This window comes from Globicephala melas, chromosome 9 (assembly GCF_963455315.2).
Source record: "Globicephala melas chromosome 9, mGloMel1.2, whole genome shotgun sequence".
Taxonomy (NCBI): Eukaryota; Metazoa; Chordata; class Mammalia; order Artiodactyla; family Delphinidae; genus Globicephala; species Globicephala melas.
Genome location: NC_083322.1, coordinates 674229 through 686311, shown reverse-complemented (window position 1 = coordinate 686311; position 12083 = coordinate 674229). Strand labels below are relative to the sequence as shown.

At 49.9% G+C, this 12083-nt stretch overlaps 1 protein-coding gene across 4 annotated transcripts in view; it reads right to left on the bottom strand.

Moving 5' to 3' along the window:
* Window positions 1-12083, bottom strand: part of PTPRN2 (protein tyrosine phosphatase receptor type N2) — a 689065-nt gene that overhangs the window by 432827 nt on the left and 244155 nt on the right. For all 4 annotated transcript variants that reach the window (XM_060305028.1, XM_030854362.2, XM_060305029.1 and 1 more), the window contains one exon: window positions 4776-5133. In XM_060305028.1, the coding sequence (XP_060161011.1) occupies window positions 4776-5133 (358 nt within the window). The remainder of the gene's footprint in view (window positions 1-4775; window positions 5134-12083) is intronic.

Below are 12083 nucleotides of genomic sequence, written 5' to 3'. Positions count from 1 at the left end.
TGGTAACCATTTACTACTTCTACAACTGATAAAAAGCACAACAAATAATCCTTTACCCATTCCGGTTTCCATAGAGAACTGATCACAGAATACAGAACAACACTCTAACGAGGGGCATTGCCAGCTGGGCCACAACCCAAGACACCGTGTCCTAAACAGGAGAAGCTGGACCAGCCGTGTCTGAATCCCACACTTCACACTTTGCCGTTTGCCCTTGCCATTATCCTACTGCCCACTGGTCTTTTAATTTTATGTGAATTAAAGCTTTTTCAAAGGCGACACGGTGTAAATAATGAATAAATGAAGGAAGAGGGTCTCCTTTCTAAGTTTTTACCAAATGAACATTTGCCATGCACATGAAGCCAGTGGCCTGATTTACTGATTCGGGAGCAGGGATGGGTGGGTTTTCATGAGCCCTGAGGGCTACATATTGGTCTCGACTGTCCTGCAGAAGGGCAGCCACTATCTGCGTCACCCACGTCTCTGTCTTCCGCACTACACCCGCTGGGTGCCCGGCACAGCCAGCTCTCCAGAGCTGCGCCCCCCGGGAGGTCACACACCCTGGCCCTCTGGGCCTCCCTTCTGACTTTCTCGCTGGTGCTTTCAAGGTGAAACTGGGTTTTGAGGACAGGGCTGCTGTGTCTTGCGCCTTCCTAGGGATCCTGTGCTCGTGGCCCACTGAATCTACCTGAACGCTCCCCGGGGTTCTGAAGGATATTAGACCGAACGGCAGGGGCAGTTTTCCAGGGGCGAGTGGTGTGGAATGGCCTGCCTGGGACTGGTCCGGACAGGTAACCCCGGGAAGCTCTGGGGCTTTAGAGGAAGGCTGGTCTTTTCTTGCCTTGTCCTTTTTCACTATGTAAGAAGAGAGCCCTTCCTCCTTCCAGCCCTGGCTGACACCCCTGCCCCCAGGTGACCCTTCTCTACTCCTCTGCTCACCCTAAAGGCTCAGCACACAACTTTGCACACAATGAACAGTCAGAGAAAGCTAGACTTTGGAGCCGAATGGCATTTAAAGCATTAGAGTCCGGGACCAATAAGCCCAAGAAATAAAGCAAATTGTGTTTAAATCTGCATTTTAGACGGTTCTTAAAGGCTTCCATCCACTTTGCCTTAAGTGACCTGACTTTGGGACAAACGCTATCACCTGCTATCTCAAGCTGCAGGTTCCTCGTCAGGAAAACGAGGCTGACAATAACACCATCTTTCACGGTTGACGTGAAGAGCAAATGATACCATTCACCCACTCAGCAAACACCCTGCAAGGCACATGCTGAGTCCCGGGTGCAAATGTGAGAAAAGCAGCACGGTTTGCTGGCTTCCGTAAGCTGACGGTCTACAAGCGGAGACAAACATTTATCCAATACGTGCGAACGCGTGAGTCAGACTGTGAGACACGCTCCAGAGAAAAGTACAGCCCTGCGAGGGCTTCCCTCGAGGTGGGGTAGGGTGAGGTGAGCTCCTCCTGTTGGGGGATCGAGCACTTTCCAAACAGTCAAGGTGAAACGTGCCAGAAAGGTTACGTGGCCGGGGCTGCTGGACGCTAACGAGACACAGGGAGGCAGCGTCCCCCTCACAGAAGGTCGCTGTCCCCCTGAAGGCTTCTTGCTGAACGCTGGACACGCTGGTCACATCTCCGAGCTCCTAGCTCACAGGGCGTGTGGAACAGAGGAACTAGTACACGTCCTCCTTGGGGTGCAACCAGGAAAGTACAGGACAGCATCAACAGGCAGGAAGGCAGAGAGGTGGTCTCGCCAAGAGAACACCCACTGCCACGGCGATCCACAAACCGCCAAGGATCACAAAGGGTGAAGCTCTCCTGTGAGGAGCGAGGGGTTCGAGCTCCACAGGAGGCTCTCCAACCCCCAGATCCTGCACAGGAGCGATGAGCCCCCAAAACACCTGGCTCTGAAAACCAACAGGAGATACATCTAAGAAAACCACAGAACTACAGAGAATGGGAAATTCGCTCTTGAAGGGCCCTTGCGCAGACTCACTCGACTCAAAACCAACGCAGACGTGCCTGATTGCAAGGCACCTGCATCACAGAGGAAGGAGACCCACTTACTAATCTTGAAGTACCTGCTGGAGAAACAGGGACCACTTGGGATGCTCCCCAGGGACTGAGACACTGCAGGCGCCACTGTGGAAATCGCCACCTAACCTGTTAGCCCCCTACCGAGAGCGCTGCCACCCCTGCACCTCAGCAGGGCTCATGACCAGTCAGGCGATAACCCCACCCGCCAGCGCCCCTCCGCAACCCTGACCTCACCACAACAGGAGGGCAGGTGCCCCACACGGGCACGCCCCTTGAGCCCCGGGCTCCGGTGGCCAGTGGGATTGCACCTCTGAGCCCCACAGGATGTCTCCCACAAAAGCCACTCCTCAAGACTGGGAGAGGTAGCTGATACACCTAACACAGAGAAACAGACACAGAGAATTAGGCAAAATAAGCAGACAAAGGAACATGTTCCAATCAAAAGGACACGACATAAACCTCTGAAAAAGAACTAAATGAAAGAGAGAAAAGCAACTCAGCTGATAAAGAGTTTAAAATAATGGTCATAAAGATGCTCACTGAACCCAGAAGAAGCATGGATGAACACAGCCAGAACTTAACAAAGGGACAGAAACTATAAGAACTACCATATGATCCAGCAATTCCACTCTTGTGTACTTATCCAAAAAAAACAAAAACACCAATTCAAAAAGATATATGCACCCCCATGTTCATTGCAATAGCCAAGATGTGGAAGCATCCTACGTATCCATCAACAGATGAACGGATAAAGGAGATGTGGTGGGACTTCCCTAGCGGTCCCGTGGTGAAGACTTCACCTTCCAAGGCAGGGGGCGCAGGTTTGACCCCTGGTAGGGGAACTAAGATCCCACATGCCTCAGGGCCAAAGAACCGAAACATAAAACAGAAGCAATATTGTAGCAAATTCAGTAAAGACTTAAAAAAAAAAAAAAAAAAAGGTCCACATCAAAAAAAATCTTAAAACAAAAAAGATGTGGTACATACATATATACAATGGAATATTACTCAGTCATGAAAAAGAATGAAATTCTGCCATTTGCTACAACATGGATGGACCTAGAGGGTATTAAGCTAGTGAAATAAGTTGGACAGAAAAAGACAAATACTGTGTGATTTCACTCATATGTGGAATCTAAAATAAAGAAGAACATAAAGCAAAACCTCATAGATACAGGGAACACATTAGTGATTACCAGAGAGGAAGGGGCTGATGGGGGCAAGATGGGTGAAGAGGTCAGCTGTATGGAGATGGATGGTAATTAGACCTTTGATGGTGATCACTCTGTAGTGTATACAGATGTCAAACTAAAACGTTGTACACCTGAAACAATATTTTTTTTAAAAAAATGATGCAAGAGAATAAAAGAGGGAGGAGAAAGCTTTTGTAGTTTAAAAGGCGCTTAACAGGTACATCCACCAATTCAGTGGACCGTCTTCAGATACTGCCTTCAAAGAACCGACTGTAAAGAAAATTTACACGTGAGAAATTTAAACACAGATTAGATACTTGGTGATATGAAGACATTAGTATGAAGGTTAACATGGGATAAAGCTGTTTGGTTAGGTTTATTCAAGAGTCGTATCTCTGGCAGTGCAATACTGAAGTGTGACAGGTGAAACCTGACAGCGTCCGATTGAATCCGTCAGCGTAGGGGAGGAGGGGGTCACAGAAGTAGCGAGAGGAACCCAGCAATGCAAGTGTGGGCGTTCATCCTACAAGTCTCTCTGTTTGCTCTGAGACTAACATTTTACATGACTCTTTAAAGCATACAGCGCAGTTGGGAAGACAATATATATAAAAAGATAACCCACATTGCAACGTAGCCCAGGAGAAAACGCCAACCAAATGATGCCGCTAATAAGGGTCCCTGGAGAGCGGAGAGAGCATCTTCAGAGGATGTTCCCCGAAGAGCCCCACCAGAGCGGCCCGATCAAGCCTCCACTTACAGACAGGGAGCGCGAATGGGGACGGACACTCAGTATTTTTTTATCTGTTACCTGCTTCATGTTATTATTTGTATATCTTCATAGGAGAAGTCATATTTTATCAAAATCGCACTTTATATTTTACGGTCTTAGGGAAAGGCTGTTAGAAAACAGATGAGGCCCCTGGGCGTCTCACAGAGGCTAGGACCGGCCAACAGCCCTCCTCCCGTGGGGCGACCACAGCAGGGGTGACTCACATCAAGGGCCGAAGCGGCGGCCTCGAGGGCTGGTCACTTCAAGGGCCCAAGTACACTCACGGCACTGGGGGCAGCGTTCGTTTCAGGCCGGTCTCTGGGGACCAGCAAACACCCATAAACCAAGGAGCTGGGCATGAGTCTGACCACAGGAGTGGAGAGGCAGAGACAGAAGGAAAGGGCAGTGGACTCCTAAGTCGTTTATATTCAATTTACCAAACGCTGGGCGGGGCCAGCTTTGGCCTGTGAGTCGTATTCCCTCATCATCTCCACCAATAAAGTCATGAAATAGCGAGACTGTCGGGGCAGCGAGAACTGAACGTGGAGGGCGCCTCCCCCAGGAGATCCGAAGGCCCCTCCGCCGCAGGCACTGGCCGCCTGAGTCCCCGCGACCCAGGAGCAGGACCAGGACGGACGGCCCCTCCCACCCCTCGGCCTCTGTCCGCTCTATGGCGGAGCCTGGTGCGCGCGTGGAGAGAGCCTCGGAGGCCCGGCCTGGGCAGCCGCCCGAGAGGCAGAAACAAGCCGACGACAAGCACGCAAAGGGTACTTACCGTCGTCCGTGCCCAGGGCGTCCCTGGGGTCCGGAGGCGAGGGCCATTTCTGGGGGGCCGCCGGTGCCGAAAGGACCCTGGGCTCTCGCCAGGGCGCGCGCACGAGCTTGCGGGTTGCGGGGTCGCCATCCCTGGGGGGCGCGGGGGGCTTCCGGGCCGCGTAGGCACCCAGTGCGGCGACCAGACTCTGCCTGTCCGCGCCGCCGGCCACCTTGGGGCTGAGCTCGTCGGGCTGGAGCCTGCGGAGCGTGCGCAGCGGGCGGTCCCCGGGGAAATCGGCCCGGGACGCGGGGGCATAGGTCAGGGCGGACGTCCGGGCCATGAAGGTCAGCACGCTGTCGGCCGGGGGGTCCTCACCCTGCAGGGGCCGGGGGACAAACAGCAGGTGAGCGCCCATCGACGGGCAGGCCCTGAAGTGGCACCGGGTCTGGACCTCCGGGCGCTAAACAGCACCTGGCACCCGGAACGCGCACCCCAAACAGGCGCCACGGCTTAATTCACCGATGGGCCGGGTCCCACGTCCACATTCCTCCCACGGTGGTTTTTTCATAACAGCTTTATTGAAATACAGTTCGCACGCCATGAGATTCACCCCATTCAGTGTTTTTAGCAGATCCGCAGAGCGGTGCAAACATCGCCTGGTACGGAACCCTCTATCACCCCATTCCTCCTCCTCCCCCGGCCCCAGGCAACTGCTCATCTACCTCCTTCTCCGTGACTTTGCCTATTCTGGGGCATTTCACGTAAACAGAATCACAGTGGGGCCTTTGTGTCTGGCTTCTTTCGATGAGCGTGATTATTCCAAGGTGCATCCGTGTCGTAGCACGTTGGTGCCAAATTCCTTTTGATGACTGAAAATTATTAAGGACAGAGCACATTTTGGTTTCTTCATTCCTCAGCTGGTGAACATCTGGGTTGTTTCCATTTGGGGGCCATTGTGAATAACGCTGCTGTGCACCTTCGTGTACAAGTCTCTGTGTGGACCTGTTTTCATGTCTCCCAGGCACGTGCCTGGGAGTGGGGTGCTGGGCAGTGGCCAGCTCTGCGTGAACTGCCAAAACGTGTTCCCGCGAGGCTGCACCACTATCACCGTGCCGGCAGCATGTGAGGGCTCCATTTCTCCTCTTACTATTTTTTATTTTATAGTACAGCTGTCTTCCTTCGACATAGCCATGCACGGGTGTGTACTGTAACTCCACAGAGTAGCTTCCCCCGCGACGGGCTCTCTCCTTCGTCTGATGGTTTTTATTTCACTCCGGCTGCTGTCTCCACTGACCACTTAAATCCCTTTTCCATCCATCCAATCCTTTTTGCAGTGACATTCTGGCCGGTGAAGCTGCCAGGGGCCTCTTGCTTTACAGATGATGTCGAATCCATGGCCTTTCCCTCAGCCTCCACCCACTTTGCCTCCTCACTCATTTAGTAAACGTTCCCCGGACATGATCTCATCACACTTTGTTTTGCCCACTAGACAAAACGAGGCCCAGTTTCCTCACGTCTGGGACAGCTGTAAAAACGTTAGAAGTCTCAATGTTCTGCCTCTGACGACGGCACCGTCAGAATTTCATGGACAAACAGTAATTTCCCACTCGGAGATGACTCAGGGCTGCTTTCTTGCAGGGACCATAAACTTTTAAAATCTCGCCCGTTCATATTTTCTACATGCACCTCCCTTGGGGCACAAATCGGTGTTTAGTCAGTGGGTACACACCTGGGGATCTGGCTAAGATGCGCGGCCGTCACTGAATTTAAGACAGTGGCTCAGACTCCCAAATCTGTCATTTTAAAAATACCTGCGTTCAGCCTTGCAGGACAGATTTTCGCGTAGCCAGCCTGAAGCAGGAAGCTGGGCTTGACATGGTGCTACGTTCCGTTCTCACATATGAGCGTGGGCAGGTCACCTGACCTCTTGACACTCGGTTTTCTCCTGTCAGAGGAGACTGGCCATTATCTCCAAGATTGTTTTTAGCTCTAAATGATGTGATTTTAGTTGTCATCCAAATGGTATAATTTTGTTCAAGTGCTGGCTGAAATCAACTGCTTTTCCTTTAGAAGAGAAAAAGTAAGATTCATGAGAGAGAGAGAGAGAGAGAGAGAAGGGATGCCTCCACAACAAGCAGCCCCTCCAGCAGTCTTGCACAAATTGGGTGTAAGTGTCAATCTTAAGTTCAGCCTGAACTTCCGTGGAGAAAGGCTGGCTCTGAACACCTGGTCGGGCCCCAGCGCTGGAGGCTAGGACGGCCTCCGAGAGCCTCATTACGGTGCCACGAGCACCGACCCTCTTTGCCGCGAATGCACCTTCTACTCAAAGGGCCTTTCATTAGAGTCGAGTGGAGAGCTCGGGGGGCGGGCGCAGCAGGCCGCACACAGCGCAGACAATCAGTGCTGAGTGTGATCCGTGCAGTGGACCAGCGTAAACAGTCTGCGTGAGGTCTTCTATGCTCTGAACCAAATTAAGGTGAAGAGGGAAAAATAATGTTTCAGTCGGCAGACTGTAAAAGTAATAATTAAAAAAAAAACTTCAGTTTTCACAGGTGACCCCAGGTCCTCTGAGAGTGGGAGAGCTTAGCGCGGCCCCGGGTGAGGGTGCCCAGGTCACCCAGAGCCTGGGGGCGGGGGCAGCAGCGAGGAGGGTATCCTCTCGGTCGCTTCCTCTTTGAGGCTTCCTATCCGGACGCAGTGAGCACGTAGAGGGAGCTGGCCTCCGGGCAAGGCTGCCGGGCTTGGGTCTCTGCTGCTTAGTGACCTTTGCCTTGACGAGTTATTTAGCCTCTAAGTCACCTGTAAAATGGGGATGATGGGCGTAGCTCCTGGCACAGAAGCGCTAGTAGCCCCTACTTACTAGTGGCTTACCGCTAGCCTACTAACAGCGAGTGGCTGTCACTCACTCGCCCGTGTCATAGCCGCATTTCCTTTAGAGCAGTGGGACCTGAGCACCGGCCCTGAGGGAGCCATCCAAGTGGACTCTGTCCCACCTCTGGGTCTAAAATTCTACAACCATTTTCAACCCCCTATTCTGAAGACGTTTTAAACCTCAGTCCAACAAACTACGATGTCCAGTTCCCTAAGATAATGCTGAGTAAGTGCTACGACTGCAGTTGCCCAGATCTGGAGACTAGCAACCTGTGGGACGCATGAGGACTGGCTGGTACAGCCACTTCCGGCTTGTTCACCCCTCATACCGTGTGTCATCCCGGTCTAGTTCGGGTGTCGCTGGTGTGGTCTGCGCCATGTGTGTGAAGCAGCTGAGAACTGCTGCCAGCCTTCCTGGAATGTACCCTGGGACGACATTCCTCAGCCCACGGTGTTCCACACGAGACGGCGCAGATCCACTCCCTGCACATCCCACAAGGGTCTGCTGAGTAAACCAAGGGGACAGGAGGCTCGGTTGGGAGACTGACCCAGTGCTGTCAGCACAGCTCTGCGTGACCTTCAGAACTTTCTAACCTCTCTGAGCTCCACTTTTGCCCCTACAAAACTGGGCGGGGGGCGGAGTCCTTTTTTTCTTGAAGCAGTTCTATTAGGGAGAGTACAGGTACCTAGCTCAGCACATGGCTCAGAGGAGGGCACTGGATAAATGGTAGCATCAGCGTCATTGCTACCAAGCGCCGCCACCACCAGCAGCATCACAGCCACTAGTGCTGCTGTGTGCTGAGCTCTGGACCACATTCTATGTTCTCCAGGGGAAGAATGCCTCCAACATGGACCTGTCCTCAAACAGCCTGCAGACTGAAATGGGAGTTAAGTCATAGACATTAGTAACTGTAATGGAAAGTATATCAAAGAGGTTTGGGGATACGGAGCTTGGAAGGAAGTGACCATAATCAGCTGGGGAAATCAGGGCAGCTTCCTGGAGCCAGGTGACACCCTTCCTAGAGCCACAACTTGCATCACATCCCCTGCCTGCGTGGCTCCCAGCCGTGCCAGGGCCTGGGCACTAGAGCTGAAAGTCAGGGCCCCTTCCTCTCATGGAGATGCACCTGCCCAGTCCCAGATTGCACAATTATGAGCTCCGACTGCAGGCCCTCCGAGTCCCACTTGCCAGCGAACACCGAGTGGATGAGACTTTTGTCTATACATTAGTCACTGTGCTCATCAAATATTCTCTCGTGCCAAGGATCCAGAACAAATTAGGAAACCCAAATTGAGCCATCTTTCGACCACAGAGCAAACATTTCCTCCGGTGTGTCTCACAGCCCGAAGGCAGCGTTGACAAGCACATTGATCAAGACGTGCGTGACCGAGCACACGGTGGTGGGGCTGTCCACAGGCTTCCTAATGAGGTGGCCCCGTGATGCCGTTGGAGGCGGCAAGATTGGGGCGCTGGGGGTGGGTCTCGGCAACCCTCACCTCCGGCTCATTAATGGAGAGTTGGGGTTAGGCTGCTCTGCCTTTTTGGGCTCGGGCCGTAGAGGGTAATTCTGGCAAGCTGTTCTGTCTCTGTCTCCACACAGTGGGAAGGTTGTCAGTGCTCAGTCCTGTTCAGGCTCTCGGCTACCCGCCCACGTTCAGGGGCAGTAGATTGAAGGTGTCACTCTTACTGACAGCACTGTCCCCAGGACAAAAACATTTCTGCATTCAGAGGAGCCTCACACTGGTCTAGCTTTGACCATGACAGCTACGCTGTCTGCTGCTCACATACAGAACTATCAGTTAGAAAAATCAGTCCCCAGTTTCTAGGGTTCACAAAATCTGAGGTTGAAGAGGTGTTAAGTTCTAAACCACAGGATCAGTGAATTTTGCAGCAAGTTGACAGCAGTACAAAGCGTGGATGTGAAGTTACGGATATCTGCAAACGATGCCCCATTACACAGCTTGGAACTAGTCCACAGAGACGGCTGACGACAGGATGAGCGCTGGTTCTCGTCTCCCCGTGGCACTACCTTCTCGCTGCGTCACCACCTTCTCGCTGCGTCACCTCTGCTTCGCTGGGTGCTCCTCCCGCTTTGCACTTTGTCCTTTGCAGCAGCTGCACCCCACACCCTCATGCCTGCAAGCAGAGGTAAAGGGAACGGACTGAGGCAGAGCTGCAGTCCGCCCTTCTGTCCAGCCCGGGTGAGCACGAGGCGTGGGGTTGCAGGTCAGCTGCCTGCAGCGTCCACCCGGAGGACCTCAGGATAACCATCCCACGTGGGTGGTGTGTTCTGAGTGCCAGCGCCAGGCCATTCTTTGGCTTCATGCGTTTTTACTTCTTTTTGACCCTCTCAACAGACATGACATTTTGGTGTCTGCAGACTCCTCATTTTGTGGGTAAGGAGACAGGATCTCTGGTGAGTAGAAGCAGAGCTGGATGTGGCCCCAGGCCTGGCTTCAGGCAGTGCCACAGAGAAGCCGGCCCATCCTGCAGGCTGGCTGACGGAAAACGCAGAACTGTGCTCAACCGGCTTCCAAGAAGGCAACTTGGGGACCTTCTTTTTGGCTTAAAAAACAAACATGAAAAAGTTGAACAAGAATTCCAGGGCCCTGATTTCAGCTCTACCACCAATTAAGCATCTGAAAGTGAACATTTCACTCTGTCTTTTTCAGCCTCGGTTTCCCTCTGTAAACAGAGGTGTCACGTCTATAGGACAGTTTGGGGGAAGTTGCCACCCTAGCACTGCTGAGTCCTCCCACACGTGGTCACGGTGTATATCTCCACGAATGTAGGTCTTCTTTAATTACTCTCAACGTTTCAAAATTTTCAACGTTTAAAGCCTTACACATATTTTTGTTAGATTACGTCTAGTTGTTTCATAATATTTGATGCTATTACGAATGATATTTTTATAATTCCAATACCTAATTGTTGCTGGTATATAGAAATACAATTGATGTTTGTGTATTTACTCTGCATTCCACAGCATTTCCACACTCGCTTATTCGTCTGAGTAGCTTTTTTGTAGATTCCACCAAATTTTCTACAAAGATGATCACGTAATCTGGACGCCTTGTATTCCTTTTGCTTGCTTTACTGCACGAGCTAGGCCCTCCAGGGCAATGTTGCACAGAAGAGGTAAAAGCAGACATCCTTGTGGAATTCCAGATCTGAAGCAGAAAGCACTCATTCTTCCCCATTCAGTATGGTGTCAGCTGTAGGTCTCCATCATGATGTTGGCTTTTGTCAAGTGCTTTTACTTTTGAGACTATCATATAGCTTTTCTCTTCCTTGTTAATATGGTAGGTTGTACTGATTAATCTTCAGATGTAACCAGCCCTGCATTTCTGGAATAAATCTCCCTTGATCATGATGTATTATTAGTTTTTTATATTGTTGGATTTGATTTGTCTAGAAATTTTGTTTCTGTATTTCTGAGATAATCATCTGTAGTTTTCTCTTCTTTTAATATCTTTCTCTGTATGATTTTGATCCTTTGACATTTGTTGAGACTTACTTTATGTCTCAGCACATGATCCATCTTGGGAAATACTCTATGTGTACTTGAAAATAATGTGTATTCAGCGGGTTTTAGGTGTATCATTCTATAAATATCAATTAGGTTATGTCGGTTGATGGTGTTGTTCAAATCTTCTGTATCCTTACTGATATTTAATCTGTTTGTATAATCAGTTACTGAGAGAGGAAAGTTGAAATCTCTAAAAATGATTGTGGACTTGTACATTTCTAATAGTTTCATATTTTTGCTTTATGTATTTGAGGCTCTGACATTAGGTTCATAAAAAGATTTCTATGTCATCTTAATGAATTGACCATTTACTCATTAAAAAAGTCTCTATATCTAATAATACTATTTGTCTTGAAGTGTACGTTGATTAATATCAATACAGTCACACCAGTTTTCCTATATTTAGAGATTCCATTGTGTATATTTTCCATACTTTTGCTTCAACCTATATATGTCTATTTCATGTGCGATGGCTTTAGTAGAATATAGCTGAAGCTTGTTTTTAAATTTTTATTCAGATTGAACATCTCTGCTTTTTATTTGAAGGGCTTAATCCGTTTGTATTTAATATAATTATCGATATGGATGGATTTAACTCTACTTTCTTGATATTTGCTTTATATTCAACCCATCTGATCTTTCTTCCTCTCTTCCTCCTTGCTTTCCTTCCTATGGACAAATGAAGCATTTTTAGCATTCCATTCTATCTCTGAATTGACCTTCAGTAATACCTATTTTTAAAATGGTTGCTGTAAAAATTATAATGTGTCTAATTTATCACAGTCTACCTTCAAATAATATCACAGAACTTCACAAATCAACAAACAGTTACAACAGTATAATTCCAGTGTTCCTACCTACTCTTTGTGGTCCTGTTGTCATGTAGTTTTCTTCCACGTAAGCTAAAAACCCCACAAATACGTTT